Source organism: Coloeus monedula (genome assembly GCF_965178545.1).
Source record: "Coloeus monedula genome assembly, chromosome: 3".
Lineage (NCBI taxonomy): Eukaryota > Metazoa > Chordata > Aves > Passeriformes > Corvidae > Coloeus > Coloeus monedula.
The window spans coordinates 92921663-92949571 of record NC_138783.1 but is presented as its reverse complement, the minus strand read 5'-3'; the positions used below and the strand labels follow the sequence as shown (position 1 = coordinate 92949571).

General features: G+C 39.2%; 1 protein-coding gene across 1 annotated transcript; it reads left to right on the top strand.

The window, feature by feature from the left end:
* Positions 1-732: 732 nt before the first annotated feature.
* Positions 733-27524, top strand: UPF3A (UPF3A regulator of nonsense mediated mRNA decay). The gene is made up of 10 exons (XM_082278749.1): positions 733-980; positions 3219-3325; positions 12040-12146; positions 14087-14185; positions 14271-14381; positions 17713-17768; positions 17861-18019; positions 19873-20033; positions 23136-23430; positions 26359-27524. Exons 1-10 carry the CDS (start codon positions 765-767, stop codon positions 26530-26532), a joined length of 1485 nt encoding a protein of 494 aa, XP_082134875.1. The 5' UTR covers positions 733-764; the 3' UTR covers positions 26533-27524.
* Positions 27525-27909: the final 385 nt, after the last annotated feature.

Here is a 27909-nt window from a genome sequence, read left to right as displayed (position 1 = left end):
AATTGTAGAATGGTTTGGGTTGGAAAGGACCTTAAAGATCATGTAGTCCCAACCTTGCTGCCATGGGCAGGGACACCTCCCTGCCGGGTTACTCAAGGCCCTCTCCAACCCGGCAGTGAACACTGCCAGGAATGGGGCATCCACAATCTCCCTGGGCAACCTATTCCAGTGCCTCACCATCCTCACAGTAAGTTTCTTGCTAACATCTAGCTTAAATTTCCGCTCGCAGTTTGTACCCACTCACCCTTTGTCCCATGCCCACAGTGCCTGCGGGAGCCAGGCAGAAAGGCCCGGAGGCGCTGTTTGGAAGAGCTCTCGCCAGCTGCCGGGCTGGCGGTGCACTGCCGAGGTGCAGGCACTGCTTCTTAATTATGACAGAACCTCCCTGCAGGCACAAGACTCCTGGCCTCATACAACTAACGATTAATGGCCTTTTTTCCTTTTTCCCACTGCTTTCTCCCCAGAATTTGGCTACCCCTCACACCCTGCATCCCAAGACTGTGGATAACACACCCCCTCGCTGTCTGTGCCCTTCCCGCCCTACGAGCCGCTCTGGGCCCGGGCTGACAAGGCACCCGTGAGCTTAGGGCGAGGCCGAGAGGAGGGAAATGGGTACGTTTCTGTGTCCTCTCGCACCGGCACAATGGAAGCCCTGCGGAGTTCCAGGGGACAGGGACGGGGCTGGCGGGGGAGCCTCGCGAGATCCTGCCAGCGCCGCGGCCGCTCTCGCGAGGTTTCCGCCCGGCTGCGGGCGCGGCGGCTCCATGCGCTCGGAGCGGGCGGCGGGGCTGGGGCCGGGCTGGGGCGGCGGCCGCGACAAGCGGTCCATGGACCCCCCGCTGCAGCAGGAGTCGCCGCGCCGCGACACGGACGCTCCGCCGAACCCGCCGCCGCCGCCTTCCCCGCCGTCCCCGCTGCCGCCGCCGCTTCACCCGGCGCCGGGGAAACAGCGGGAGGAGAAGAAAACGGCACTGAGCAAAGTGAGGGGGCGCGAGCGCGGCGCGGGGATCGGGGCGGGGGCGGCGGCGGCTCCGGTGGGAGATGGGAGAGGACGGGAGGGAGGCTGCAGTGAGGAGACAGACCGAGCCTGATCTCAGGAGATTCGTGTGTTTATAACGGGCATTTCTTCATCTGCAGAATGAGGGTGTTCCTTCCCTGGAGTATTGGGAGACCCCCAGCGTCAGCGCTGGAAATCATTTCACCTTTAGTTGTGAAATTAAGACTGGTTATTGCTATGGCAAAGCAGCTTCTGTCAAGGGCAAGAGCACTTTTCAAATAATACTTGCAGACTATAACAGGTTATCCAGGGATGTCGTGGAGTCTCTCTGGCTGGAGACATTCAGAACCCACCTGGACATGTTCCTGTGGCACCTGCTCTAGGTGACCCTGCCTTGGCAGGGGGGTTGGACCAGAGGTCCCTTCTAACCCTGACAATTCTGAGTCTTTGAGTACTGTGAGATTTGATTTATTCCCTTATTTTTTTTTAATTGGAAAACTGAAGCACTGAAAATCACTATAACTCAGAGCTCAGTAAAGTTAAATTCAGATATTAAAGTATTCAGAAATTAAAACAGATTGCCTGAAGCTTGATGGCCATTTTACTGCTTTGTGTGTTGGCATCATTCAGCCAGGATTTCTACAGTTTCCTGGCCTTTATTAGTGGGCAGTTTAGCTGAGTGTGGTGGGTTGACTCTGGGTTGCTGCCAGACCCCCAGCCGGCTGCTCTTGCACTCCTGCCTCAGCAAGACTCAGGAAGAAGGTATGATGGAAAAAACAAAGTGTCACACACAGCTGAAGGAGGACCTCATAGCAGCTTCCTACAGCTTCCTCACAAAGGGAGATGGAGAGGCAGGCACTGATCTCTTCTTTCTGGTGGCCAGTGACGGGACCTGAAGGAATGGCGTGAAGCTGCGTCTGAGGAGGTTTAGGTTGCATATTAGAAAAAGGATCTTCACCCAGAGGGTGGCTGGGCACTGGAACAGGCTCCCAGGAAAATGGGGATGAGTGCTAAGCCTGACAGAGTTCAAGAAGTATTTGGACAATGCTCTCAGGTACATGCTGTGATTCTTGGGGCAGGGCCAGGAGCTGGGCTTCAGTGGTGTTTGTGGGTCCCTTCTAACTCAGGATACAGTATGGTTCTAACACAGAGAGAAATAATTTACTTAATTGCTAATTTTAAAAAAATTAGGGAAGACTGGTGAGAAAAAAAGATTGCAACTAAAACACCTTCCCACCTCCCCTCTTCCTTCCCAGGCTCAACCTCCTCTGCCCGCAAGCACTGCAGAAGGATGAGGAATGGGGGTTGCAGACAGGACAGAACAGCTCCTGTCTGCTGCTTCTTCTTCCTCACACTCCTTCCCTCTTCTGGCATGGGGGACCTGACATGGGACACAACAGGATACAGTCCTTCATGAAGGACTGCAGGAGGAATGTCCCTCCCACATGCTGCAGTTGTTCATGACCTGCTGCAGCATGAGTCTCCTTCATGGGCTGCAGGCGTTTGGATAAACCTCATCTAGTGTGGGCTCCTCTGCGAGGGCTGCAGGGCCTTTCAGGGCATCTCCACTTGATGTGGCATGGGGTCCCCCATGGACTGCAGGTGGATGTCTGCTCCACCATGGTCCTTCATGGCATGTGGGGGAATGGCATGCCTCACCATGATCTCCTTCAAGGGACTCTCTGCTTTGGCACTTGAAGTATCTCCTCCACTCCTCCTTTCATTGTTGTCTGCAGGGCTGCCTTATGCCTTTTCCTGCCCTTACTCCTCTGTCTCACCCACTGCTGTGCAGCCTTTCTTGTCCACTCTTAAATTCCTTTCCCAGAGTCACCACCATATTGGCTTGAGGGGCTCAGCTCTGCCCTGGGGTGGATCCACTGGAGCTGGCTGCACTCAGCACTGGGCAGCCCCAGCCTCTCAGAGGCTGCCCTGAAACCCCTGCTAGGAGCAACTGGACACAGAGACCTATTACACTGAAACACTGCAGTAACAAGACTTTAAAGCTAGCTTAAATAATTTTTTTAAGAGATACTTAAAAAAATTTAATGTAACCAGTATCTGTTTTTTTAGGTTGTTAATGGTTAAACAGGCTCTTGATCAGAATATGTTAGTTATCCTTCAGTTTTAAAATGCTTGCAGAAACTGAGTTAGGGAATTTGTGCCATCTGTTTCTACAGTATTTAGATCAAATATAAATCTCCATTTCTTTTTATACATGCAGGTGGTTATTCGAAGGCTTCCTCCTTGTCTAACCAAGGAGCAACTGGAGGAACAGCTGCATCCTCTACCTGCCCATGATTATTTTGAGTTTTGCACTGCTGATCCCAGGTGAGGATGAGCTGTTTCTGTAGGTTTTCAGGTGCTTAAAACCTAATCAAGGTATTTGGGACATTCCAAATCACATGTTTTTCCCCTTTTTTATTATTTTTGTTGGGTTACTTTTACGGCCCACCTCAGAAGGTGGCAGTAACCCAGATTCTTGTTACTAGATCCCTTGGGGCAAATTAGTGTGAAACGACACTGACTGATCAGCATTTGTAAATAAACAATGTAAGGTTTATTACAGAACAATTTGGTTGCAAAGGAAAACAGGTATGGAGCCTTTTTGGTGGTTATTATCTGTGGTAATAATACAACATGAAAGCATTGCAATATGAAAGTGCAACAACATCACCAAAGGACACACACAAGGGGAAAGACAGAAAGAGGAAGAAAGGACAAGAGTGTGAAGCACAAAAGAAAGAAAAAGTACATGAGTGTGAGGATCTCACCAACCATAGGCCCTGTAACAAGACTTGGTTTCTGTGCAGTCTGGGATCCAGTTCCGGTGGGAGGAGTCGGGGGGAACTCCTGAATAAGTGGTGGGGAGAAGTTGGCAGAACACACCATCCTTTGGGTCTATATTCATTCAGGTTCAGGTGAATATAAACTAGGTACCTCCTCTGAGGTGGGGAGCTTGATGTCAGAATGTGGATCAGGGGACACCTTCTAAGACGACACAGCTGCCCATCACACCAGCACAGCTGAGTCAGTTATGCCCCATTATGTCCCAGCAGCAGAGATGAACTTGCTCAGGTCACACGCGAATATCCCGGTACTTCCCGTGGGGAGGAGGGGGAGCCCCACAACCCAGTGGTTTGTGCAGGCAAGCACAACTTAACATGACAGGGTGCACAATCTGTCTCCACAGGATCCATCTCCTGTCTCACTCACAGCCCATCATTCACCCTGTGCCTTATCAGATCAGAGGTTTAGCCATTACACAACTAAAAGTTCACTTCCTCCATCTCAACTAAGCACCGTGGGGTTTCCACAAATGGGGGAATGTTTTGAGTTATTGTCCCTTAACAGTTCAGTATACTACGGTTACTTGAAATATTTCTGAAAAGCTGGCTGCGTATGCAGAGACGATGGCATTCCTGCCCTTTTCCTTTACACCGGAGATTTTGGAAATTTTTTTTTTTTATATCAATAAGACGTAATTTAGTTTGAAACCCTGATGTTTCTTTTAACCTTCGTTGGTAAACTTTAACAGCCTGTTTTATTGGCTGTGGGCAAGATTCAGTCTGGGGCAAACAATCACAGAATGTTTTCATGAGTTCCATTTGAGTTTAATTTCTTCTTTTACCTGCATGTTTTTTTATGTGTTTCATACAATTTTTCAAATAATCTAGTTTTATTCATCTTTCTCTCATGCAAAAATAAAAAAGAAGAAATACTGGTTGATTTAAAATAAATCAGAATTTCTGGTATAGTTATATAATTTACTCAGTATCCCAGTGGTGAAATAAATCAATTTCCAGAAGAGAAACAAAACACCATGTATATTCAATCTTCATGTGTTCTGAAAAACTGAAGATCCATCTTGTCATATCTTAGTGTGTGCTGAATCACCTTTCCAGTGGCTTGGGATTCTTTCCACTGACTACAGAGGGATCCCAGATCTTTATTGCTGACCAAGTTTTGAAGTTAAGAATTCTCTCAGAGTCAGTTTCACAATCAAAAGGAAATAAATGTTTATTTAGAGAAATTATGACAGTTTCTGACCTAGGTAGTTGCACATAAGTGCAACAACAAAATAGTAGGTGCTTCAGCTTTTCCGTTAAAACCACAAAGGATGTGAAGTGAGGGAAGAGGAGTACTTAGTTTGATTGGAAGTCTTTGTAGTACCTTACATTGATCTTCTGAACTTTGTCATCTCTATTTCCAAATGGACCTCTTTAAGGCTTCTGTCCCAGCTGTTCATTTGATAAGGGAAAAATACCAAAGGCAAACCAAACATTCTCTGAAGAAGAGTGTCAGCTCTCAGTGTGTTTAGATGCACAAATGCCAATTAACAGTTTAAAAAATTCCAGTTTTAATTTTCCAGAGAAGTTTGCTCAAAAATTTAGGGAGTCGACCTCTTTAGAAAGCGAGAACGCACTGACAACGTTTGTGCATATAAAGTTTCATTTTCTCTCTTACGTGATGAAATTTGGTTTACCCAAAAATCTTGCTGTTCACTCGTTCAATTGCATCTATGGCAGGTTACCAATGAAAGATACTGGTTTTTCTCATGCTGTTATTTGTTGTGTTACTCTCTTCTGCTATCACAAATATAAACTCACTGAAAATAAAATAATTTTCATTTAAGTTTTGAATTTTTCAGCATGAAATGTTTTGTACTCCTTTTTTTCTTCATCTTGCTTTTTAAAAAATATGTTTTCAGACAAAAGATGTATTTTTTTCAGAGTGGGTTTATGTTCACCAGGTTTGTATGGCTGTAACTTCTTTCAGCAAACTACGCAGCTTAAATGGGCATTTCACTGCCATTCTGCAGTGTTGGCTTGGCTGATTATTTGTCTTTTGACTGGCTCAGGATCACCTTGCCTCTTTTGTCCCCTTTGTTCAAATGCTGACACATACCCGTGTATATCTTTTTATGAGTAATCTCTTTACGTGGGCACCCACTCAGGAATATACAATAAACTTTCAGAAAGTATAAGTTTAATCAAGGTTAATCTCCGTCTTCTCTTACCCTGCAGAGAACACTTTTTGAGTATAAAGCATTGTATTGCCATAATCTGTCGTGTTATGGATAGTTCACAAGATTTCAGCAAACTCTGTGCATGTGTCTTCCAGTCATTCCAGCTAACAGGAAAAGCTACAGGACAAGGTGGGCGTGTTCTCTCTGTCTTTCACTGAATAGCTTTTTTCTAGATCCTGTACCATGTGCATAGTGGCAAGCAATGCAGAGAATTCAGTGATAATAAAAACATGTGAAGATGAAATTTCATGTCACCCAATGAGAAGGATTTGAAGAAGCTACTCAGTGAAGAGGATCTTTTTGTTGGAAAGGGGCGTATAGATGCTTTGATGCAGAAGCAGACAAGTTTCCTTAAGAGCTGTAACATCTCAGTTTAACCATGTCCTGTGTAACTACATCACAGAAGTTTCTATAAGCTCATTCAATTTTATGTAGAGACTTTTTTTCTGCACGGTGCTCTGTTAAACTAGAACTTGTCAGAAATTCATGCCGTGAATGAGACGTTGGAAATGGGTCAGGAGCAGTTAGACAAATACTTATGATGCCATGAAGATTTTTTGCCTTTTCTTTTATACCCTTGTTATACCTTTTTTGCAGCTTCTGTATTCCTAGTGCTTTTTGCCTACATTCTTGGACTTTTTTGTCAAGCTGAGAGACTATAAACATTTTAGAAGCTTCATAGTTAGGGATCAGTGTGCCCCAGACCCCAAGGTCCTCTCCAGAACACATTCTGTAAACTAAGATAGAACCATCCAAGGGAAGGCTCCTTGGGGAGGGGGGCTCACTTGAGCCTGTCATTGGGGAATCTTTGATAGATATGCTAATTAGTAAAACCTGTAATGTTATACTAGATCTTTTAGGGTGGGCATTTTTGCGGGGTGCATTTCGATGCATGTGACCTGGACGTGTGCACCTAAGGATCCTTAAAATAAATACCAAGGTAAAATCCCTTTTCCTCTTCTAACCATGTATGACTCTTGATTTTAAGACCAGGAAAAGGCATCACTTATTTAGACAAATATTTATCTATGAAAAACTATTAAACACATGGTATAAATTTGGTATTACAAAGTCCATAGGCTGCAAGTACTTGCAGCTGTGTACTGGGTGAAGTATTTGTACATTTCCCCCTTAATAAACACTCTCTTGGTGTTCTCTGTTAGTTGCTGTTGGTAAGGGCACTAGAGAGGTTGAACTGTAGCTGTTTCTACATTTTTATTTCCAGGGTAATCTCATCCTAGAGGACAAAACAACCAAAGATATGCATATCAATTTCTGTTTCTCTTTTTTTGTAATCTTTATAATATCTTTATACCGTAAATGTTATCTTTAAGTTTCCAATGTCCTATTATAGGCAGGCTATAAAACTTTTTAAAATTTCATGTGATTAATGTAATTTTCAGTTTTTCAGTTACATCCGCTTCAGTAAAATCATTTCAGAAAGTGTCTTGTGTTTCGTTGATTTTTCAGATTTATCTGATTCACTGCATTACATTTATTTTCTCTTGCATATTGACACCAAAATACAAACAAAACACTGCTTATAGATGGTAATAAAGACCCTGCCTTCCTGACAAACTGTCTTGTACTCGGACTTCAAATATGAACTCTTTTTTCCAGATTCTCTTTCCTTTTTGTCTGCTTGTAAAGGCTTCTGAGCCTGTTCTAAAGATTTGACTAATAACTAGTCGAGTGATTGAGCTCTAGCCCTGCAGGGTTTGGGTCATCTCTCTGGACTGGCACTGAGTGCTGAGTACCAGGATAGTGTTGTGAGGTTATAAAAGGAAAGAAATCTGAACACAAGCTTTGCTTGCATGAAAACTGTTCAAATAGTCAGTGCCATGGCATGTATCACAGGGAGTGATAAAGCTCTTCCAAAGAGCACTCCTCCTTTTCCCCTCATAACTTCTTCACAGCATGGTGCTCAGGATTATTGTAGGTGAACAGCATTAACACTGTAGGATGTAGGTGTGCACCCAGGAACTGCAGCGCTGAAGGGGCAGTGCCTTCAGTGCTTCGGGGGAACCACCACTACTGTGTTCTGGGTGAAAGAATTGACAGGCTACAATTGACACAACCCTAGTGTTTCTGCTTTCTCTGCCAGGCAAACTGCTCATTTCTAGCTGTAAAAAGGAAAGACTAAGTTTATTTAAAATTGTGCCAGTTCCACCCATTATGTGAGTGACATCAGAAGATTACAAGGATGAAGGCCAGGGGATTTTAGCTTGACATGACAATGTCAGTGATGAGTTATCTCATCAATTGTAGGAATGGGTGGAGGAGTTATTTGACTCTCCAAAATTTAGTTGTAGAGCTCCCTATACATATAAGTATACATTTTATAAATACCCACCATGATTCATAAGTTGATAAGTATTTTACTAAGATGGGATTGCTGTTTTTATAGTCTACACATTGCTGTTTAGACTGTAAATAACTACTTCAAATTGCATTCCTGTATATCAGTCTTTTTACACAATTGTGTTAAAAGATACTTTGTAGAAGAAGTAAACATTTAAAATGTGTTTGTTATTAAAGTTGCTAGAAAAATAAGGACTTAAAGAGATGATAGACTAAATGTTATAGAAATAAATGTACCCTAAAGATTGAATACCCTTGAATGCAGAGCAGAAAAAAAAGAAAACAGTGTGTTGGAATGAATAAATGTGTACACTCAGACTCATCTGGGTTATTTCCATAGAGATTGCTCCAAGTGCCAACATGTGCAGTGCATCTGTCCAAAAGATTACAAGTATGGAAAGCAGCATTATAGACAGCAAACATATGGCAAAATGGAACCAGCTCTCTGATGATAAAACTGAATTTCAGATCCTGAATGAAATCTATGGTGGCAAATACTTGAAAAAAGGAGACACACAGAGTTTGCTGGCCCTTCTGTAGGTCACAGCTGAAAGATAAAATCCTGAAGAGTAAAGAGTATTTTAGCCAATAACTGCTGAATAGAAAGTACAAAAAGTAAAGCAAGAGTGTTTCTTCCTAGGAGAGGTCGTTAGCCTTAGAGGGCTTGTAGCCCTGTGAAGCCCTGTGCATTCTTTGCTGCATGACAGTGCTGTTGAGTTCTGAATGGATAGGTAAAGGCATAATCTGGGGTGGGGAGCAGCTGCGGGAAATCAGTGGTCTGAAATGTAGAGTAAAAGTAATATATAAGCAGGCCAGTGCTAAGTATTTCAAATTTGTTAGCTTCCCACTTAGAATGTTAATTTTACTCACTTTTTTAGGCACGCTGCACACTTGGCTGAGTAAGAAGCCTAAGACAAGGGTTTGAAACACTCAGCGGGATGGGTTTTGTACACTAAGCACTCTGATAGCTAACTCACATGCATATGAGAACCAACTCTATTTGTAGAAGTGGCTCCACCAGAGAAGGAACTTGTAACTGCTAAGCGTTGTCACAGCTCTGTTTCTTTAACCTTCTACCCTGATACTTAGCAACAGTTAAGGACAGACAGTTCTGTGTTATTGTGCTGTGGTGCACATCAATATCCTGCTGTGCTCAACCATGCTTTTATATTGTATGTTTCTGCTGATGTGTGTGAAGTTCTTGAAGATGTTAATAACGTACAGCAACAACACTAGATCCTTTACTTGCAAGGTAAATTCTAAATCTGTTTTCCAGAGTCCTGTTTATACATTTCAGACTCAGTTTTTTCTTACTAATAAGTGCTTAATAACCATATCAAATGTTCCTCAGTTTTGAAAGATGTTCACTCTGATTAAGCTGAAAAAGCTAGAAAAACATTATGTTGTATACCAGGAAAAGATTTATGTTGCCAAAGCGGGTGAAAGAGATGGCGTTGATACACCAGTTAAAGGAAACAAGGAAGGAACATGTCTTTGTATTTTCAGTTCTGTTTCACAATGTGTCCAACCATAAGGTTCTAAGTTCCTACGGGAAAAAAAAAATCAACTATATGATGAAGCTGTTTGCTGTGCACTGAGGCAGAGATGTGCCACAGTAATGCAGGAGTGGACCTGTGTCCAAGTAACAGTCTTTATGAAGATGAAAAGAACACTGAAGTTGTTATTTAGACTAGGAGCTACAACTCAGTTCCTCAATCTCAGATAATAATAATGGGATGAAAAATAATGGGATGAGAAATAATGCTCCATCAAAATTCCTGGTTTTTGTCTGATGAATATTCAGCACTTCAAGTGTACAATCGTATCAGTCTAATGTCAAGCCTTATTTAATTTAAACCGCAAAGCTCATGGAACGTAAGAGTAGTGCTGTTGATATGACGGAGAAGGAAGTTTCCTTCTTCTGGGAGCCCCAGTTATCTGAGTCTCTTTTACTGTTGCAGCCATTAGGCAGCACAGAGACATTGCTTCCAGCACAGCTATAGACTGCCACAATAAAATTCCCTCTTTTACTTACAGATTTTAAAATACATCTTTTAACTCTGTGTGATTATGGAAAGTGTTAAATTTTATCTTCTTTGAAATGGATGAGAAGAAATCTGGCTTTTTACATATGCTTTGCATCTTGGTGGTAACTCCACAGCCGCGCTGTAGCATATTTCAGCCCTGGCCATGCTCTAGCAGGCATTTTTGCAGTTACCCACTTACAGTTCATGCAATGCTGTTCGTATCCTAGAATGTCAAAATATCCTGGGTATGTATGGATAGAATGGCTCTTCCTCTCTTCCTTGGAAATAGAGAGTTTATCCTCTTCAAGCTGTAGGAACACTCCATAACTGGTATTTGCAAAGCATCTAAATGAAAAAAGCCCTCTTGGTTATTTTGGTTTTTTAACATTTCTTCTGACTACAGGATCAAACATAAATTTGGTGGGTATTCAAAACTATTGGTTATTGACAGCACTGCTCTTTATGGTCTCCTGCTAACACTGAGTGGAATCCATATGGATGCGTACTTTAAAAAGAAAAAATTACTTGGGAACAGTGTTTGAGCTGCCATATGCATGGATCCTGTGGTCCAATCCATATTTTTGCTCTTTCTCACTCATTGTGAAATCTGATTTTGAAAGAGCTATGGGATTGAAATACAATTGGGACTGTGCGTGTTTATTGTCTCCTGGTGCCAGTGGTGAGTTGGTCTGAAGGCAGGCCATAGCTGACAATGGAATTATGAACATAGGTGTTTTAAAGATACGGGCTTGTGTTAAGATTTGTTCAAAAACCTGATGCAATATATAGTCATCATTAAGTCAGTTTAAAACAAACTATTTTATATCAGAGTTGCAGGAGTTTAAAGCACGTACACGCCATGACTCACAGTAACTTAGCTGATGGGTTCTAATTTGTTAAATTACCTGTTTCATCGTGTGGTGTGGTGTGCCAGCCCTGAGGTTTTTATCAGGCACGTTAAACATTTACCCATGGAGTGGGATCTATGCCAATAAGTTCTTGAAGAATCTGAACTATTTTATGTACCTGTTTCTTTTGCTAGAAATGCTTTGGATTTTCACAGCAACTGTAGGTCACAACTAGACATTGCATGTACATTGATGACACATGGATGTCAGATGGAGTTTATTTGTGTATAATTCAGTGGACTATATTGCCAACTATTAGGTTATTTATTCTTTCTAAAAGGTGGCAATCTCTTTAAATACAGTGACAGCCTGGAAACTGCCCCTTCAATGCAATCTTTTTCTGTTTCAGTGACAGAAAACTTTTCCTCGCATGCCAAAGAAGTTCTGCAAAAGCACTGCTGTTATTCATATGTCTTAAACTGTGAAATATTAAAGTTTTGATCCTGCACAATTGGAAATGTATGCTCTGCAATTCAGGGGGACAAAATAAACTGGAAATATTTGTGTCAGTTCAGAACAAATTTCACAGTTGCATACAGAACTCTGACGTTCTGTAACTTTTTGTCATATATATAATTAGATACGTAAATGTAAAGACTGCTTAAGGTAGCAGTTTCTCAAAGAAGATGAGAGTTATGATGTGATCCTTCTGGTTTTATGTTTTCCCTAGCCCTGAAAAGAATAATAAGTAACAGAAAATAAAATTGTTTCTTGTTGCAGCCTTTATCCTCATCTCTACTCAAGAGCATACATTAACTTTAGAAATCCTGAAGACATCCTTCTTTTTAGAGATCGCTTTGATGGCTATGTCTTCATTGATAATAAAGGTTGGACTATTTGTAAGATACTAAATGTATATATATACATATACCATTTCAGAGCATCAACTTGCTTCCTTTTTGCTAGTTACGCCATTATTTCCTCACTATGCAGTTAATTACATAAATATATATTAACATTTAGCACTTAAAAGATAATAAAGGTCAAAAAATATTTGTCCATGCAGTCTTGCTTGTCTGTGCAGTGTGCATGCTTTATGTGCATTCTTGTACTTTAGGCAATGCACTATCAAGGTCATACAAAGAAGATTACCTTATGCAAGCTTCCCAATTCATTACAACAGTAACTGAACACATTGTGAGCATGAATTTTTACATCTTCAGTGTGTTTCTGAGATGAAGTTTGCCACTTACTCCTGTTTGGAAAAAGCAAGAGGAAACATCAACGTTTTGGTTGCCCACTTTTAAGACAGGTAGAGATTAAATTTTTAGGGACTTTGCGGACATCTTGAGTTGAGTTCCAAGAACAAGAATGGCAAAATTGATAGCCAGTTTTAAAATATCCAGTCTGCAAAAGTTTGCCCAACAGTAAAGAAAAAGTCTATATCGGTGTGGTTAAATCTAGGTCTCCTGCAGGAGTATGAAACTGCCATCAGTAAGTGGTTTAGCAGAACTTTAGCAGTTCCTTGCCTCATTTCAGGCATACCTTCTGTAAAAAATTGCATAGCTTATATAAAGTAGACATAGATTTGTGGGTCTCTTTATAGACATTTTCTGTTCTGTACACTCAGTGTTACAGAGGTCCTGTGAAAAGTAGTCCTGCCCACTCTTACTAGAAACTGATCTCTAAAGAAGCTGTCTGTCAAATGAATTCCTCTTCAGCATTTCCTTCCTGAGATGTTTTATTTGCTTCTAATATCCCTCAGATTTTGATGGTTTTTGTAGAGATGAAGAACAACACATTCCTATCACATCTGTGTTTCCCAGATTTCAGATTCTGGGTGTTTTAAGATTAAAAACTAGAAAGAAGTTATTTTTATGATTCTGCTAAGACTTTACTTTGCCTAAATTTGCCACATTCTTCAATATTATGCTGTACTGAAGCCAGAATACTGTACAAAACTGAGCTTGGACACAGTTGGCCAGCTTGGCACTATTGCTTGTGCAAATAAAGAGCACAAGATTTGATCAGAAGTGCCCTCTGGTGAGGCATGTGGCAGCATTGCATTATGAGGATAAAAATGAAACAAGGATTAGCAGGTTCAATAAAGTTAACAAATGGTCTAACAGATTGAAGACAAGTTTTCAGTGGACTTGAGCAAAGTGTAATCTTGAGCATGCTGCAAGTGGAAACCAAGTGAAATTCAAAACCCACACACAGTTCTGATTCCAGTCTGAAGAAGAAGCCAGTGTTTAAGGCACAATTCAAAGCAAAGAATCCCTGCCAGTAAACACAGGAGTTGCATAGTCCATCATAAACAGAGAAGTTTTGCACAATTCTACATGCTGAGTTTTATAGTTGTGGTTCTGAAAGGAGATGCTTTGTTTTTTATTGCATGTTACCCAGCATTAATTTATTTTTTAAGCTTTTAGCCAACAAACCTTTAGAAAGGCAACTTGACAGTTTCACATTGATTTCCTGGTAGTACTTAATCACTTGTCAGACTGAGATTTTGTGATAGCTCTTTCTAATCAATGTCTGTGAATAATTAAAAGGGAACTATAAATGCAAGAATTTTATTGTGCAATAGTAGTCATCCTCATTTTCACAGTCTTGTCAGCATATCCAAATAAAATATGATTTTTTTTTTAATTTAAAATATCTCTACATGTAACTTTTCATTAGAAGTTCAGGAGTGAATTGTAGAAACAATTACTTTTGTTTTCACATAGGACTGCTCAACATGTCTTCAAGAGTTTTGAAAACCTTACTTGATGGTAGGGAATGTTTCTCCCCCTCAAAAAATTAAGGATTGATTTCTTTTAAGGTCTGGAATATCCTGCAGTGGTTGAATTTGCTCCATTCCAGAAGATTTCAAAAAAGAAGCTGAAGAAGAAAGATGCCAAAGCCGGAAGCATTGAAGATGGTAAACATCTTTTTTTGACATCACAGTGAAAATTTCTGTTATGCATTGCAAAGTGTTAACATAATTCAAAAATTTTTCTTCACAGATCCAGAATATAGGAAATTTTTAGAGAGTTATTGTGCTGATGAAGAGAAGATCTGTGCCAATCCTGAGATTCTTTTGGGAGAGATTGAGGCCAAAACAAGGGAACTTATTGGTCTGTTTTCTTGATTTTTCTTACTATTGAGAATATTCAATATCTTAATTTTTTATCTTTATGATATTATCTGCAAGAGCTGACCAGTTCAGTCTAACATCTGACCTGTTCAGATTTATATTACCACAGTTAAATACTATCCAGCCAAGTAGTAGCACTAAACCTCTTAAGTCTCTATGCATGGAATCACTTGGCTTCACTTGAACTTTTGCATGCACACACACTGGCTTCAGAAATAGGTCCTTAATAATTCTGAATACTTACAGATGTATTAGTAGGTGGAAGATTTATTTTTAAAATACAAAATAGCTGAATACTTAACAATTGATCCCTGATATTAGCTGCTTTTTTTGAGAAACATGAAATGATCTCTCTCTGTTCTCACGGTCAAGATTCTGGAAAAGCTCTGAAAGTAAGGCAACACCTTGTTTTCTGTATGCATGCAGCATGATTTCCACAGTCCTGGGGGGAATTTTAAGTAAGGTCAGCACTGAAATCTTCAGTGCTGGTATGCAGTTTTCAGGATGACATGCAATTTTGATGTATCTTCAAGTGATAACATGCAGAACATCTAGTCTTTCCCTAGGTGTGACAATTGAGTAGGAAAAAAAATTGACCTTTGCTGTTACTTATTTACAGTGAAAAAGTGGCCACTTCTTTTGATTAGATTCATAGAATCATTTAGGTTGGAAACTTGCTGTTTAAGAGCATCAAGTACAACCATTAACCCAACAGTGCCAAGTCCTCCACTAAACGATGCCCCCAAATGCCACAACGGCACATCTTTTAAATACCTCCAAGGACAGTGACTCCACTATTTCCCTGGGCAGCCTGCTCCAGTGCTTGACAGTTTTTTGTGAAGGAATTTTTCCTAGTTTCCAATATAAACCTGCTCAGTTACATTTTGAGGCCATTTCCCCTTTCCTGTCTCTTGTTACTGCTGTTTGGGAGTTGACTGGAGAAATTTGGAACTGTAACAATTTAGAGGAAATGGATATGGACATTTAGATAGCTCTGTTATCAAGAAAACTTTTGTTTCTGTTTTAGATGAGGAAGTCACCCAATAATTTTTATTTACCCCAGATCTTCCATGGTATTTGACAGCAGAGTAAAGGCAGTAAAAAATTTTAGTAAGTTTGCAATTTACAAAAAGTTTAGAGTTTCAAGAAGATTTATTAATTTAAAAATATTCTATCAGTGAAGATGATTAATCTTGAGAGTTGCAGATTTCTGAGTAACAATACTGACTGAAGACAGCTTTACATTAAGACTTTTAGTGTTTTGTTTCTGTTAAATCAGAGGAAATCAAACAGTTGCTTTATTTTTCCTGCCATTCAAAGCTGTGGCCATTGCTATCAACACAAAGATTTCTTCATCAGGTAGCGTGTTTATAGCAAAATTATGTGAGGGTTTAGCTGTGTGTCCAGTTTCAAAGGTGTTACTCCTGCTGATGCCAGTGAAGGATGTGCCCGAGACTTTGCTGGCAGAATTGAGCCTTACATGCTCATCATTTCTCCATGAAAAGTTACTGCAAACCAACATGTTTTGTGCATCGTGCCAGATGCGCTGGCTGATCAGTTTCCATGTGACAGAGAAATATAAAAGAGATTTTCTCTATAGCAAGATGAAGATAAGCTCTTTTTTCTGTTTTCTTTGTAGAGAGCAAGATAAAATGTAAAGTTTTGCTGACACAGCTCATCATTTAGTAATTTATTTTCTTTTAAAGTCTCTTAAACATATTAAGAAAATGCTCTTAGATTTGCATTTGCAGTAAGGCCTATAAATAAGGTGGGTAAGATTCAAGTTTGATAAACATTGTATTTTTCCCACCTCTTTTGATAGTACTCATCACACTGCCTCTCTCCCTTGAACTTCAAGTTAAAATTTCTCATTAAACTTCTTGCACTACAGCCTTAGTCATGACCAGGGTCACATTCTGGACTCTCAGTACAGCTTATCCTTTCCCCAGACCATCCAGTTACGATTTGTGATGTCTTTCAGCCTGTAAAGGTGCCCAGAGGCAGCCACTGCTCAGACAGGGTAACTTAGGGAGGAGGAGAGAGAAGCAAAACTCAGATCTGGGGGACTGGAAGGGAGGGCTCTGGGGACCTAAAACTTGTCCAAAATTATGGGCAGGTGGGGAGGATGGGGAAGCATGGAAAATCTAGGGATAGAGGGAGGAAAATAGCAAATCAACAATCTTTATTGGTTGTTGATTTCTACCAATGAATGGGTTGCCCCCAGCATAATCCGACTTTCAATGCAAAAAGATTTAGATGATTTTGGGATATGAATTGTGTCTAGATTTTGGCTATGTCATTTCAAATTTCTTGAAAACTTTTTTAATTTCTTCCCTTTTTTTCTTTCAAATTTTGTCATGCATTTCAATAGGGAATGTTGATCTGTGGTTCGAGAGAAAATCCTATGCATAGTGTAAAGCAATTTCAAGTAGTAAACATTTTCTACTCTGGGGCATCTGAAACTGACAAAATTTGTTGTAACTACTCACAGCTGTACATACAAGCTGAATTCAAGTCTGAATTCAGTACAGACAGTCATGAATAAAGAATTTGACAAAGAACATGACAAAGAATTTGGTGATGTTCTCCAAGTTTTTGTAGAATTTGGGGATTGTTCAGGTAACTTGATTTCAGAGTGTGGAGACAGCTCTGTAAAAAAAGAATGGCTGTGTGATCCAGTAGATGAGACCTTTTATTAGCAATTTGGGAAGGCAGAGTTTTACTGAATCTGCTGATACTTTGCTATGTAACCTGGGACAAACTGCTTATCTCTTATTCCTTCTGTTTTCCCATGGAAAGGTGAATACTAAATGTCAAGTAAATGGGAATGTTATATGAGACTGAAAATGCTTCCTTCATGATGTAGTTTGAAAACTGGGATTAAAAAGTGCTATGTGAGATTACAGTAATGTGGGCTGTATATGAGCAACAATATAGCTAGGTTTTGATGTACAAAAGTAAAAAGTAGGAGTAGATTCTGAACACATTTCTTTCTTTTTTGGTGAAATAACCATTCAGTGAGCAAGAGAGAAAAGCCATTCTCTTGAACTGAAAGGATATGATCTTTAATTATAAACATCAAATAATCATGCAACATATTTCTGTTGCTTCTAATGCTAACAGCAAAAAAGCAACGAAGTGTTTCTAAAGTAGAATGATGGGAATGCCTTCAAAAATACATGAAACAAATAGGTTTATCAATGATTCAGCTCCCTTTCAGATAAAGCTAGAAAAAGGGGGTTAATACTAAAGTAAAGAAATGAGTACATTCTAGGAGTTGAACACTATATCACAAATTTTTTGTGTTTTAGCTAGAAGAACAACACCCCTTTTGGAATATATTAAAAATAGAAAATTAGAAAAGCAGGTACGTTCAGACTTTTGCCTGAAGTTCCACATTTATGTTTCATGTAGTTTTCCGTTGGACTATTTACAATTAATCATTATTGAACTCTTCAGAGAATACGAGAAGAGAAAAGAGAAGAACGGAGGCGGAGAGAATTGGAGAAGAAACGTTTGCGGGAGGAAGAGAAAAGGAAGCGCAGAGAAGAAGAAAGACGTAAAAGAAAAGAAGTGGAGAAGCAAAAGAAAATTTCTGAAAAAGAAATAAGGATCAAGGTAACTGAGATCAATGAAAAAAAATTATTCTTCTTTTGAAGTTACCCAGAAGTTCTTTGGTATCTCAGTACTTATTTAGTGTACAACAGCACGGTGTGGAGACACCAAACCAATTTTGACAGGAAGGGAAAGTAATGTAGGGCTTTGACCAAGTGTTGTTTGAAAGTGTGACTGATGGCCTTACCTACCATGATGTGCTGGTGCAATTACAGCAGGTAACTCGGATACCTTTAGACAACTCTGCTGCATTCTATGCCAACATCTGTGCCAGCCTGTTGGAAGATTATTGTGGGTTTGATCCCTATATGGGCCATTCACTTAAGAGCTGGGCTTGATGATCCCTATGGGTCTCTTCTAACTCAGAAGTTTCTGTGTTTCTATGAAACATGGCTTTAACGCTTTCTGTCATGCAAATCTTCATTTGGCCATGTGTGCAGAGACACATGTTTATGCTCAGAACTGATGTATTTTAATTGTATGTTTTAGCCAAGTTATAGCAAAGTCTTGCTAATTTCAGGTTGCAGTGTCTTTCAACAATCTGAATGGATTTCAATGGCATCACTTAGGAGGGTGCTATGTAGTCAGACCATATAAAACCATCTTATTTGTATAAGATGACATAGCTAAAACTATTCATCTGAACTAAATTTTGTGTTATTGGAAATGCTTTGTAGGCTGTTTTGAAGAGGAAATTTGGTATAAGAATCTGTAACATGAAGCAAGAACACACAGACTTGACTCAGGTCTAGTGATGGTGAGGAGCCACAGAACTGTGGACATCTTTCCTCGTTTCTTCTTGGAAAACGTTTTCTTCACCTAAAAGTATAAAAATAGTAAATTCTGAAGCTGAATTACGTGTTTTCCATATCTGGGCATAAAAAAAATACTCCAGAAGTTCAGAAGAAACGGGGCTTAATCCTTAAAATATATTACCCAAAATTGCTTGTCCAAAAAGCCCCAGTATTTATGAAATATCTGTGGTAATATGAGCCTGAAAGCTATTTCTATCCCTGAAAGAAAAAGAAAATATTACCTGAAAGAAACATTATAGAAGTTTTCGATTTTGGAGAAGAATAACCTGTGCTGATTTCAGAAATGAAATGGTAGAACGAAAAGACTGAGATGTTCTGCCTAGAATTGATAGGTTAGGGTAATAATTTGAGACAGTCCTTCTGTAAAGATTATTCCTGTAATACTATACACTGCTAAAACCCTGTGGGGGTTGCTATGAAAGGAACAGACTTCTTGAAAATCCTAATCTTCAAGATGAAAATGTAATTACTTCCTTTCTGCTAATATCATAAGTTTTTCTTCAGTCTGTATTTGTGTTAGGGTGTACTAAGCACCTACTTCTACATGCCTGTCTATCCCAAGTAATTCATGTGACACAGATTTTATATATAATATTTCAAGGAGTGAAGTATTAATCCTGCTCTCTTTGTAGTATTGTAGAGGTTCTGCTTCTTATTTTATGGGCAATGACACTGAGCTCTGTTACATGATTTCTAAGAAACCATAGACCATAATAATGCCTTTATATTTATAACTCAGGAGGGAAGAGTAGGTAAGTGCTTTGAGAAGAATAGGTAAGTGCTTTCTCCAGTATTGTCAGCATATTTTAAAGTATGCAGTTGAATGTTAATGACTGTTAATGACTGTTACTTCACTCCTTAGCAAAAGTAAACCACCCTTCTAAAATAACTTTAAATTTCATACTTTGTAAAATACATTCCTCGTGTGTAAATAAGGTATCTCCAATCTTAACAGGTTACTGATATATTTAATACTTGTTAAAATGTCTGTACAACAGAGGAGAGTATTTTTGCATCATAATATAAACAAATATCTCTTAGCTTCTCAAGAAGCCTGAAAAAGGAGATGAACTGGCCAGTGAAAAGCACAAAGAAAAAGGTGAAGAAGCTGACATTGAGGAAAACAAATGGGATAAATCACCTGGATCTGGGAGTATAAAATCCAAATCTTTGGAGAGTTCACTAAAAGAACTTAAGGAAAAGTAAGTAATATTTATCTTTTAGACTTTTATTTAGATCCTAAATGCTTTCATCCCAAGTCTTAAATGTAAGTGGTGCATTAATAAGATGTTCTGTCACCAAAGAACCAATTTCATTCTGTGTGTGAACAGATCTCTTTCTGTTATTTTGGTAAAAGGTGTTTTGTAAGAATTTACTGACCTGGTGGCAGTATTAGTGGATGCAATTTGTTATTACTGAAATGCTATGAAATCCCAGATTGCGAGGATTTCTGCATGAAAAGTCAAGTCATTCAAGTCATTCTGTTGTTATTTCACCCGTTCCCCATCAAGAGCTCAGGTAAGGCTCTCCTTCCATTACTGATGTCAAAGACTGAATTGGCTATGATGCCATGCTTTTCCTTCACATTTGGGTTGGCTGCAATAAACATATAAATGTGTTTGATAAATGGAGCAATGGCAAAATAGGGACGGTGTGAATGAAAGCCTTATGATAGATACATGCAGAAGGCTGTCTCTATTTCCTAGTGCCTTTTGTGTTACATTTGCTGTGGTAGGAACAAGAGGCATAGCTCAGTTCTATTACTGCTGTAGCCTGGAAGTAACTCATCTTACAAGTGTTTTCAGCAGTTGGTTCTCTTTCTTGTCCTTTGGCACATGTGTCCCGTCACAGGCAGGATTTACCCATAAGATATGTAAGATAAATAGATTAAAAAAAGATGCATGTTCTGAATGTTCCTGAAAATTTCCATGTCCTGTTCTCTAGTAGAAATTGAAAATATTCAACAACTTCTTTGTTGATGCTCTTCAAGAAAGGAAAGAACAGGCTCAACAAAAACATTTGCAGGGGCAAATTAGTTGTTTGCTACTCATAGAATCTTTTAGGTTGGAATGGACCTTTAAGATCATCGAGTCCAACTGTTAACCCAGCACTGCCAAACTGCCACTATAAACCATGTCCTTAAGTGCCATGTCTGCATGTCTTTTAAATACCTCCAAGGGTGGTGACCCCACCACTTCCCTGGATTTTTATGCATTAAACCTCTGATGGTGCCATGTAACATTGTTTGCTATTGATCCTGTAAGTTTAATAAGGCATTAATGTAGATTTTGCTTGTGAAAAACAGAATCTGTTTGGCTGCACAGGTACAGTAAGCATTATCTTGTGTTTCCAAGTGCTGATTTCATCTTGATTATTAGTGGGTACGTAGCAAGCTATGAGCTCACTGAGATTTAAAGTTGAAACTACCTTATCACTGACTCAGAATCAGTAATAAACTGTAACTGCTGACTCTACCTGCAGGAGACTGAATTGCCTGTTTGAAACCATGTCAAAGGTTGGTAGTAATAGCTTCCTACCACAAATCAAAATCTCAGTAGGTTCATAAGTGTACATGATCAAATACAAATTTGAAACTACACCAAACAAATGTGCTTCACTGCCTTTACTTCCATTCATTTCTGCTTTCTCTGACTGTGTAGTTTTTTCTTTTACCTATACTCAGTAATTGTTTACCCTGCCACTTTCATTCTTACCTGCCTGTTCACTGTGCCTGAATTTTAGGAAGCTACTTTAACCACTCTTTGAATAGGAGTTTGTATCCCTGTCACCTGCCTGCCTTCAGGCACGGCCATTCCTTCCTCCCCCACCGTAACGGGCAAGGGAAGAGATAAGTTCCAGGCAATGCTACAGCAACAAATTGAGGGGGTCTTTTTGGCTTTTTGGAAGCTCATACCCTGAGTCTTGCTAGGACTTGGAGTTAGTGTCTGAAATAGCATATTAAACATGAAACAAAGCAACTTACAGCCACATATCCCTTGGTAGCTAACATAGTATTTTATATAAATGTATCCATGCTACAGGTACAGAGTCTGTGTAATTGTGATTGGTTCAGGTGTCTGTGACAGCTGGGACGTTGCTTCTACTTGGTCAATGTGTTATGCTGACACAAGCTCAATCTTGCAAAATGCTAAATAATTTACCTCTCATTCAGGTTCTGCTCTGACTTCCAGCTCTTCCTGAGATGGGGAACCTCTTTTGGCAGCCTCCCTAATCCCCAGACGCCAACCAATTTCACAGTTATATTAAAATATCACTGTTATATTAAAAAAAAAAGTTACCTATATAGATACACCTTTATTTGTATTAAATAGTTCTAAATGAGAGTTATCACTATTTGATCACTACACCATTAAAAAATCTTCATCCTCTCTGATTCTATCTGCAGTTTCCCAAAATGTGAGCAGACTATCAAAAGTAACTTGCTGTTTCAATTTTAAGTATTTATACATATATCATAAAAAGAAAGTGCCTATGTTTGTTCCTTTTGAAGTTCAACCTATTTTGTAATCTTTCTTCATTATTTGCAGTTTGACCATATGAGAGAAACACCCACTTGCTGAACTGGAACAATGAAGTGAATAAGAGAGCTGAGAATTTTATCAGACAGGCAGCAAAATGGGACCAATAGTCTTTATAATATAAACCATTTACAGCATAGCAGAAATTAAGTATCATGTTGTGGTAAGGTAATGGTCTTTGCCTAAATAAAATACGCAAAGGCAGGCTAGATTACTTGGAGACACAATAAACAAAAGCCTGGAACATAAGTATTTATTTTCACAAATGTCTTTTGCAAGTTATGATGTCAGTAAATAATTTTTGTTATACAGAGACATAAAATTTACAAATTGATACATGATATCTGCACAATTCCTTCAGATCCTGAATGTTCCTGTTCAAGGGAATACTTACATGCATGACTCTCCTCAACACCAGGCGACAAGAGCTAATAGTGCAGCATGTGTTTATGTGAAGGGTATTGGGGAACTATTGATAGGATTTCAAAGAGGGGTAGAAGGTGAAGAATGGGCCTTCCACAACAGTTGCACAAAAGCTTGGCAAGGCTTTGTCTGCTATTCTGAACTGAATGCATGGTCAAGGGCTGGACATACATGGGTGAGACATTCAGCATATAACCCCTTTGTAATGAGAAGAAAACAACCTTGCCATATAACTTATCTACACACTGCTGAAGTCAAAGGAAGGCTTTGCCTTGTATCCTTCTGTAGCTCCTTTTCACTGTTAATTGCTGGGATTTTCTTTCTTTTTGTACATACTCATAGGTCACAAAATGATAGTGACAAAGAGCAAAGAGATTTGGAGAGAAGATTTCGAGAAAAAGAACCTGAAAGACAAAGGTATCGATTGGATGATGGCAGAAAGCATAGAACTCACTATGAGTTTGACAAGTTTATGAGAAGGAATGAAGAAGAGCTGAAATGGGGGAAAGGATACAACCAAGACAGAGGAAAGAAAGGGAACTACAACTACAGCTTCACTGTGGAGGCAGTAGACAAACTGGGTAAAGAGGACAAGTGTGATGACATGGCATCCAAAAAGGAGCGCATAAGAAATAAGGTTCTTTTATTCATTTAGGATAATATTTCATTAGTTAAATATGGTTCGAGATCACAAGGTTTTAACTTCTGCAAACTCAGCATAAAGATTCTTTTTCAAAAAAATTCTTTATCTCACTTTCAGTAAAACCCAGACTTCTTTCTGGGTTGTTGTCAAAGGACAACAGCAGTTTAAATAAGGTTACAGGTCTTGCTCATTCATCTTCATGATATATAGAAGACTTTCTGTCTTTATTTCAATCCTACCATTTTAAGAACACTATTCTTGGAAGCCTTGCATTTTATAGGTGTATTAAAAATTGTTACACTTCTGATCTGTCATGAAATTTAAAAACTGTGGCATATTAGTCTTTTTAAAATGTACTTCCATTACTCTCATATAGTAATTATATTATGGATTTGGCAGGCATTGCTTAGTAGAGCAACAATAAGAATTTAAATAAATAGCTAATTCAGAGAGCGTGAATGTATGGATTTTTCAGTATTGCCTACCTGCCAGTATGAAAGGGCTGTCATTTCATCAGGATAAATTTAGCCTCCTGGCTGTTGTCAGGGAAAGAGCAGATGCAGGTGTGAGCAGGGCCTGTGTATCAGGGTGTGTAGTAGAGCTGTCCCTTATTGTATCCCAGAGATATGGGTATCATTTTTCTCAGGATGGCTGATTTCACGGATGTGCCAGATTCTTTTCAGGATGTGGCTCTCCTTGTCAGCCCCATTCTCTCTCTCTCATGATCCTAGATTTTCAACAAAAGATGACCAAAACACAATTAGCATAGAAATTTATTCTGCATGTGAAACTCTTCTTTCAAAGCAAGTGACTGATCTGTACTGTGGGCTAAGGCTGACACGAGTAAACTGGTCACATGCAGAGTGGGTCTGCATGGAGCGTGCAGGGAACAAGGCAGGTGGACTCACTGTGCATGTTGAGGAAATCATCTTGCGCAAACACAGAAAGCCTGGTGTGCCCCGCTTTCTTTTCATGCAGAGGTCAGCTGGGCAGGATGGGTAAGATTTATCTGCATTTGCACATTAACCACTTTCCTCATCAATGGCTCAAGCTGTAGAACAGTCAGAAAAAAGGTTAGTTCAAAAACAGAAAGATGGGGGAAACAGTTTTCCTCATGCTTGCCATGCACTTCTTGAAATCTGTCATATTAATGTCCAACCTTTGAACTGGATGGTGGGTCTTGGGGGCCTTTTGACAAGTGTTAAGAAACTGCCTGCTTTTTATTTCTTTGTATCACACTTCTGGTAGCTTGCTTGTTGCGTCTCTGAATTAGTCCACACTTAGGACTAATGCTAAATTTGTTCTCTAAAAAAATAAGCACCATCAGTAAGGTATTTTGCAGTGTGGTGACTTTTTTCCTTAGAGTATTTATCACATAGGTGAGATGAATGGCTCAGTTTTACAACTCAGGCATAGAATTGACAATGCTAACACAAATTTTTAGTCGGAGATGGAGCCTCTTTCTGAAGTTTGTAAGAGTTGATTAGAAAGTGGGAAATCTCCAGTGTAAGTGATGTGATAGCTTTTATGCAAACAGCAGGCTACAGAGTCTGTGGTAGGAAAAGCCATTTGGACCCTTTATCATAAACTTTCTAATGGGCACAGCTTGTCAGAGGATCTACTTTTATGCAGTTGCTTGGGATATAGAAAGGTGTGTTACGCATTTCATACCACACCGCAAAGCACTAACTAGAATGATCTAGTTATAAGGCTCAGTAGTGAATCTTGACATCTGGTCTAAAGAGAAGGAGAAAACAAGTGGTTAAAAAAAAGACAAGTGGATCAAAAAAGGTGAAGGAAAAAGAAAAGGGGAAATGTGTATTGGGAATAAGAAAAAAGAATAAAGGAAAAAAAGTCCAGAATTAATTCAAATTATGAAGGCAATTGAAAATTGGTATCGTTTGTTGTAGGACAGTTTTGGTGCTCTGCCATTGTCTTTAAGTAGGCTGCTAGGTGTTTGCTAAACTTAACACAAGACTTTGATCAAAAAGCTCAGGTATTGGTGAGCTTTCAGTTGCTTCAAAACATTAATGTGAGAGTAAAATACTCTTACTAGGAAAAGACTTTGTAAGCAGAGTTTCTGATCAGTGCATTTTACTATTGAAATTTCAAGAATAAAGAGTGCTCTGAAGAGTTACAGAGCATCATCATTTGCAGATTTGAGGTGTCTTTTCCATGTAAACTGGCTCCTTCCATTTTCTCATGATCAGAGCAGCATGTGTATGATCGAGTCACTTGTAGAGCCTGCACATGCTCAAATTGTACTTACTTTGTTTATTATCAGTGCATACATTCCCCTGCTCTCATACTCAGTATGGAAGGTAAGATGAAGTGGAGCAATAACTGTGCAATTTTATTGTGATGTGTATAATTCAAATGTGCATTGTATGTTTAAATTCTGGTAGTGATTGGGTAACAATTGATAGTCAGTTGAGGATAACTTTCTAGCTGCTACCTGCTAAACTGTTCTCTGGTCTGTCTTGGATTTTTATGCTTATGTGTAATATTTGTCATTCATCTGCAGAGTTGCAAGTGCACAGGCTATTGTTCTTCTCAGCTGATGTTAGTGAAGGTAGCAACATTTTTTTTGTTTTACTTGTAATACCATGTTTGATAATTGTCTGCAGTATTTCTCCTTGTTTATGTCAAATGTATCATAGGATCTTTAATTTTTACAGCATTCTTCATTTATTCAAAATGTTTGGCTCCCAAGAATGGTGTTACAAACAGCATGTAGTGAATACTAGATATTGAATACCCAGTCAATTTTCATTACACTCAATTTTTTTTCCTGGTTCTTATGAAATGTAAAGTAATTTAACACAAAATCTACTTTCTTCATAAAGATTCAAAACTTAAAAATCCCACGTATGTGTCCCACATGGGTTTCTCAGAGTGTTAACCATATCTCCTTCCTTCTAGGATCGTCCAGCAATGCAGTTATACCAACCAGGAGCTCGCATCCGAACACATATGGGACCTACAAGTAAAACCTATGACTGCAGTGGGAAATCCTTTGAAGATGCTCTTGATAAAAAGTATGAGGCAGATAATTCAGCTGGAGCTAGTTCTGAAAAGACTGAAGAAGCAGTATAAAAGAATCTGGGGGAAAAGGCTAGTGAAAAGGAATTAATTTAAGATTCAGCATCATCACAAAAAAATCCATTGGGCTGTTTCAGAACTCCACAGGCAATTACATCAACAAAATTGTAATAGCTCTGCCTCTTACTTTCTGTAAAATAAAGGGAAGAGTGGCTGGAGATATATAAAATATCTTACAGCAAAGGAATATTGTTGCTTTTTTACAAAAAGCAGCTCAAACACTCTTTGCCTAACTTAAAAGCAGTTCAAATATTCTATTAGATTTCCCTTGAAATAGAAGACCCTCTAACAATTTTAAGGGAGTAAGACTTTACAGGAACGATGTCACTTTCTTGAGTCTAAAGAAATGAAATGTAAATTCGCATCAGTTTGAAATCTGAGGCACTTTACATGTATTTGGTGCATGACATGGGGGCCACAGGACCCATTCCTGCAAATGGCAGCGACAGGGGCTGCTGCAGGGAGTTGCAGTCAGACTCGGTGGGATCAGCCCTGGGATGAAGCTCTGGAGCCAGTGGTATTTGCAGGATGAGGCCCACAGTTTGCACAGTTGTGAGGAATGTCCATTGGTATCTGTACCTCATTGTGTTTACGTTGGTTTTCAATTAACCATAGTGTCAGATAAGTGTTAGTAAAGCTACAAGTACGTCGTTGGAGAATTTGTCATTTTCTGAGCTACTTTTGCCTTTTATGTTTTAATAGATTCCTTGTGCTTAAAACAGAAGACAGCTAATGCAAACATCAGCACATTAACAATAAATCTGGTTTTAATGAATTAGCTGTTTTTTATTGTTCTGACACTGACTTTTGGGAAAAAAACGGTGGTTGTACAGTGATGACTTTTTATATGCTAATGTTTCATATAAGTTGCAGTAACAGGATTTGGAAAATGTAAGATACATGAATATTCTGCAGTTTTATTTGTTAAAAAATTAAACACACATGAATGTCAGTTGCACACTACCATTTTGTAAGATCTAGGCCAAATTCTGCCCTCTAAGCAGGCACGTACACGTATGTGTGTGGGTGTGGGTGTGTGGGGGTGTGTGTATGTATCTTTTGTTGGTTTCAATGATAGCTGTGTGTTTATGAAAGGGCAGACATGTTCATTTATCTTTCATGGCTGAAAATTTCTCAGTTGTCTAAAACTGAGACCAGCTTTGTCATTGAAGTGAAATAGTAAGATATTAATTTATTTTTACATCCTCTCTAAACATTTTATTAAGCATAACATCTAATTGTCCTAGACTGAACGATTATTTATTGTATTTTACAGATATTAAGCATTAAATAGAATAAAAGAAAAAAAGATTTTGACTATGATTTTGAGATGTGATACTGTGCTATTTTTTCATCTATTACTCCAGAAAA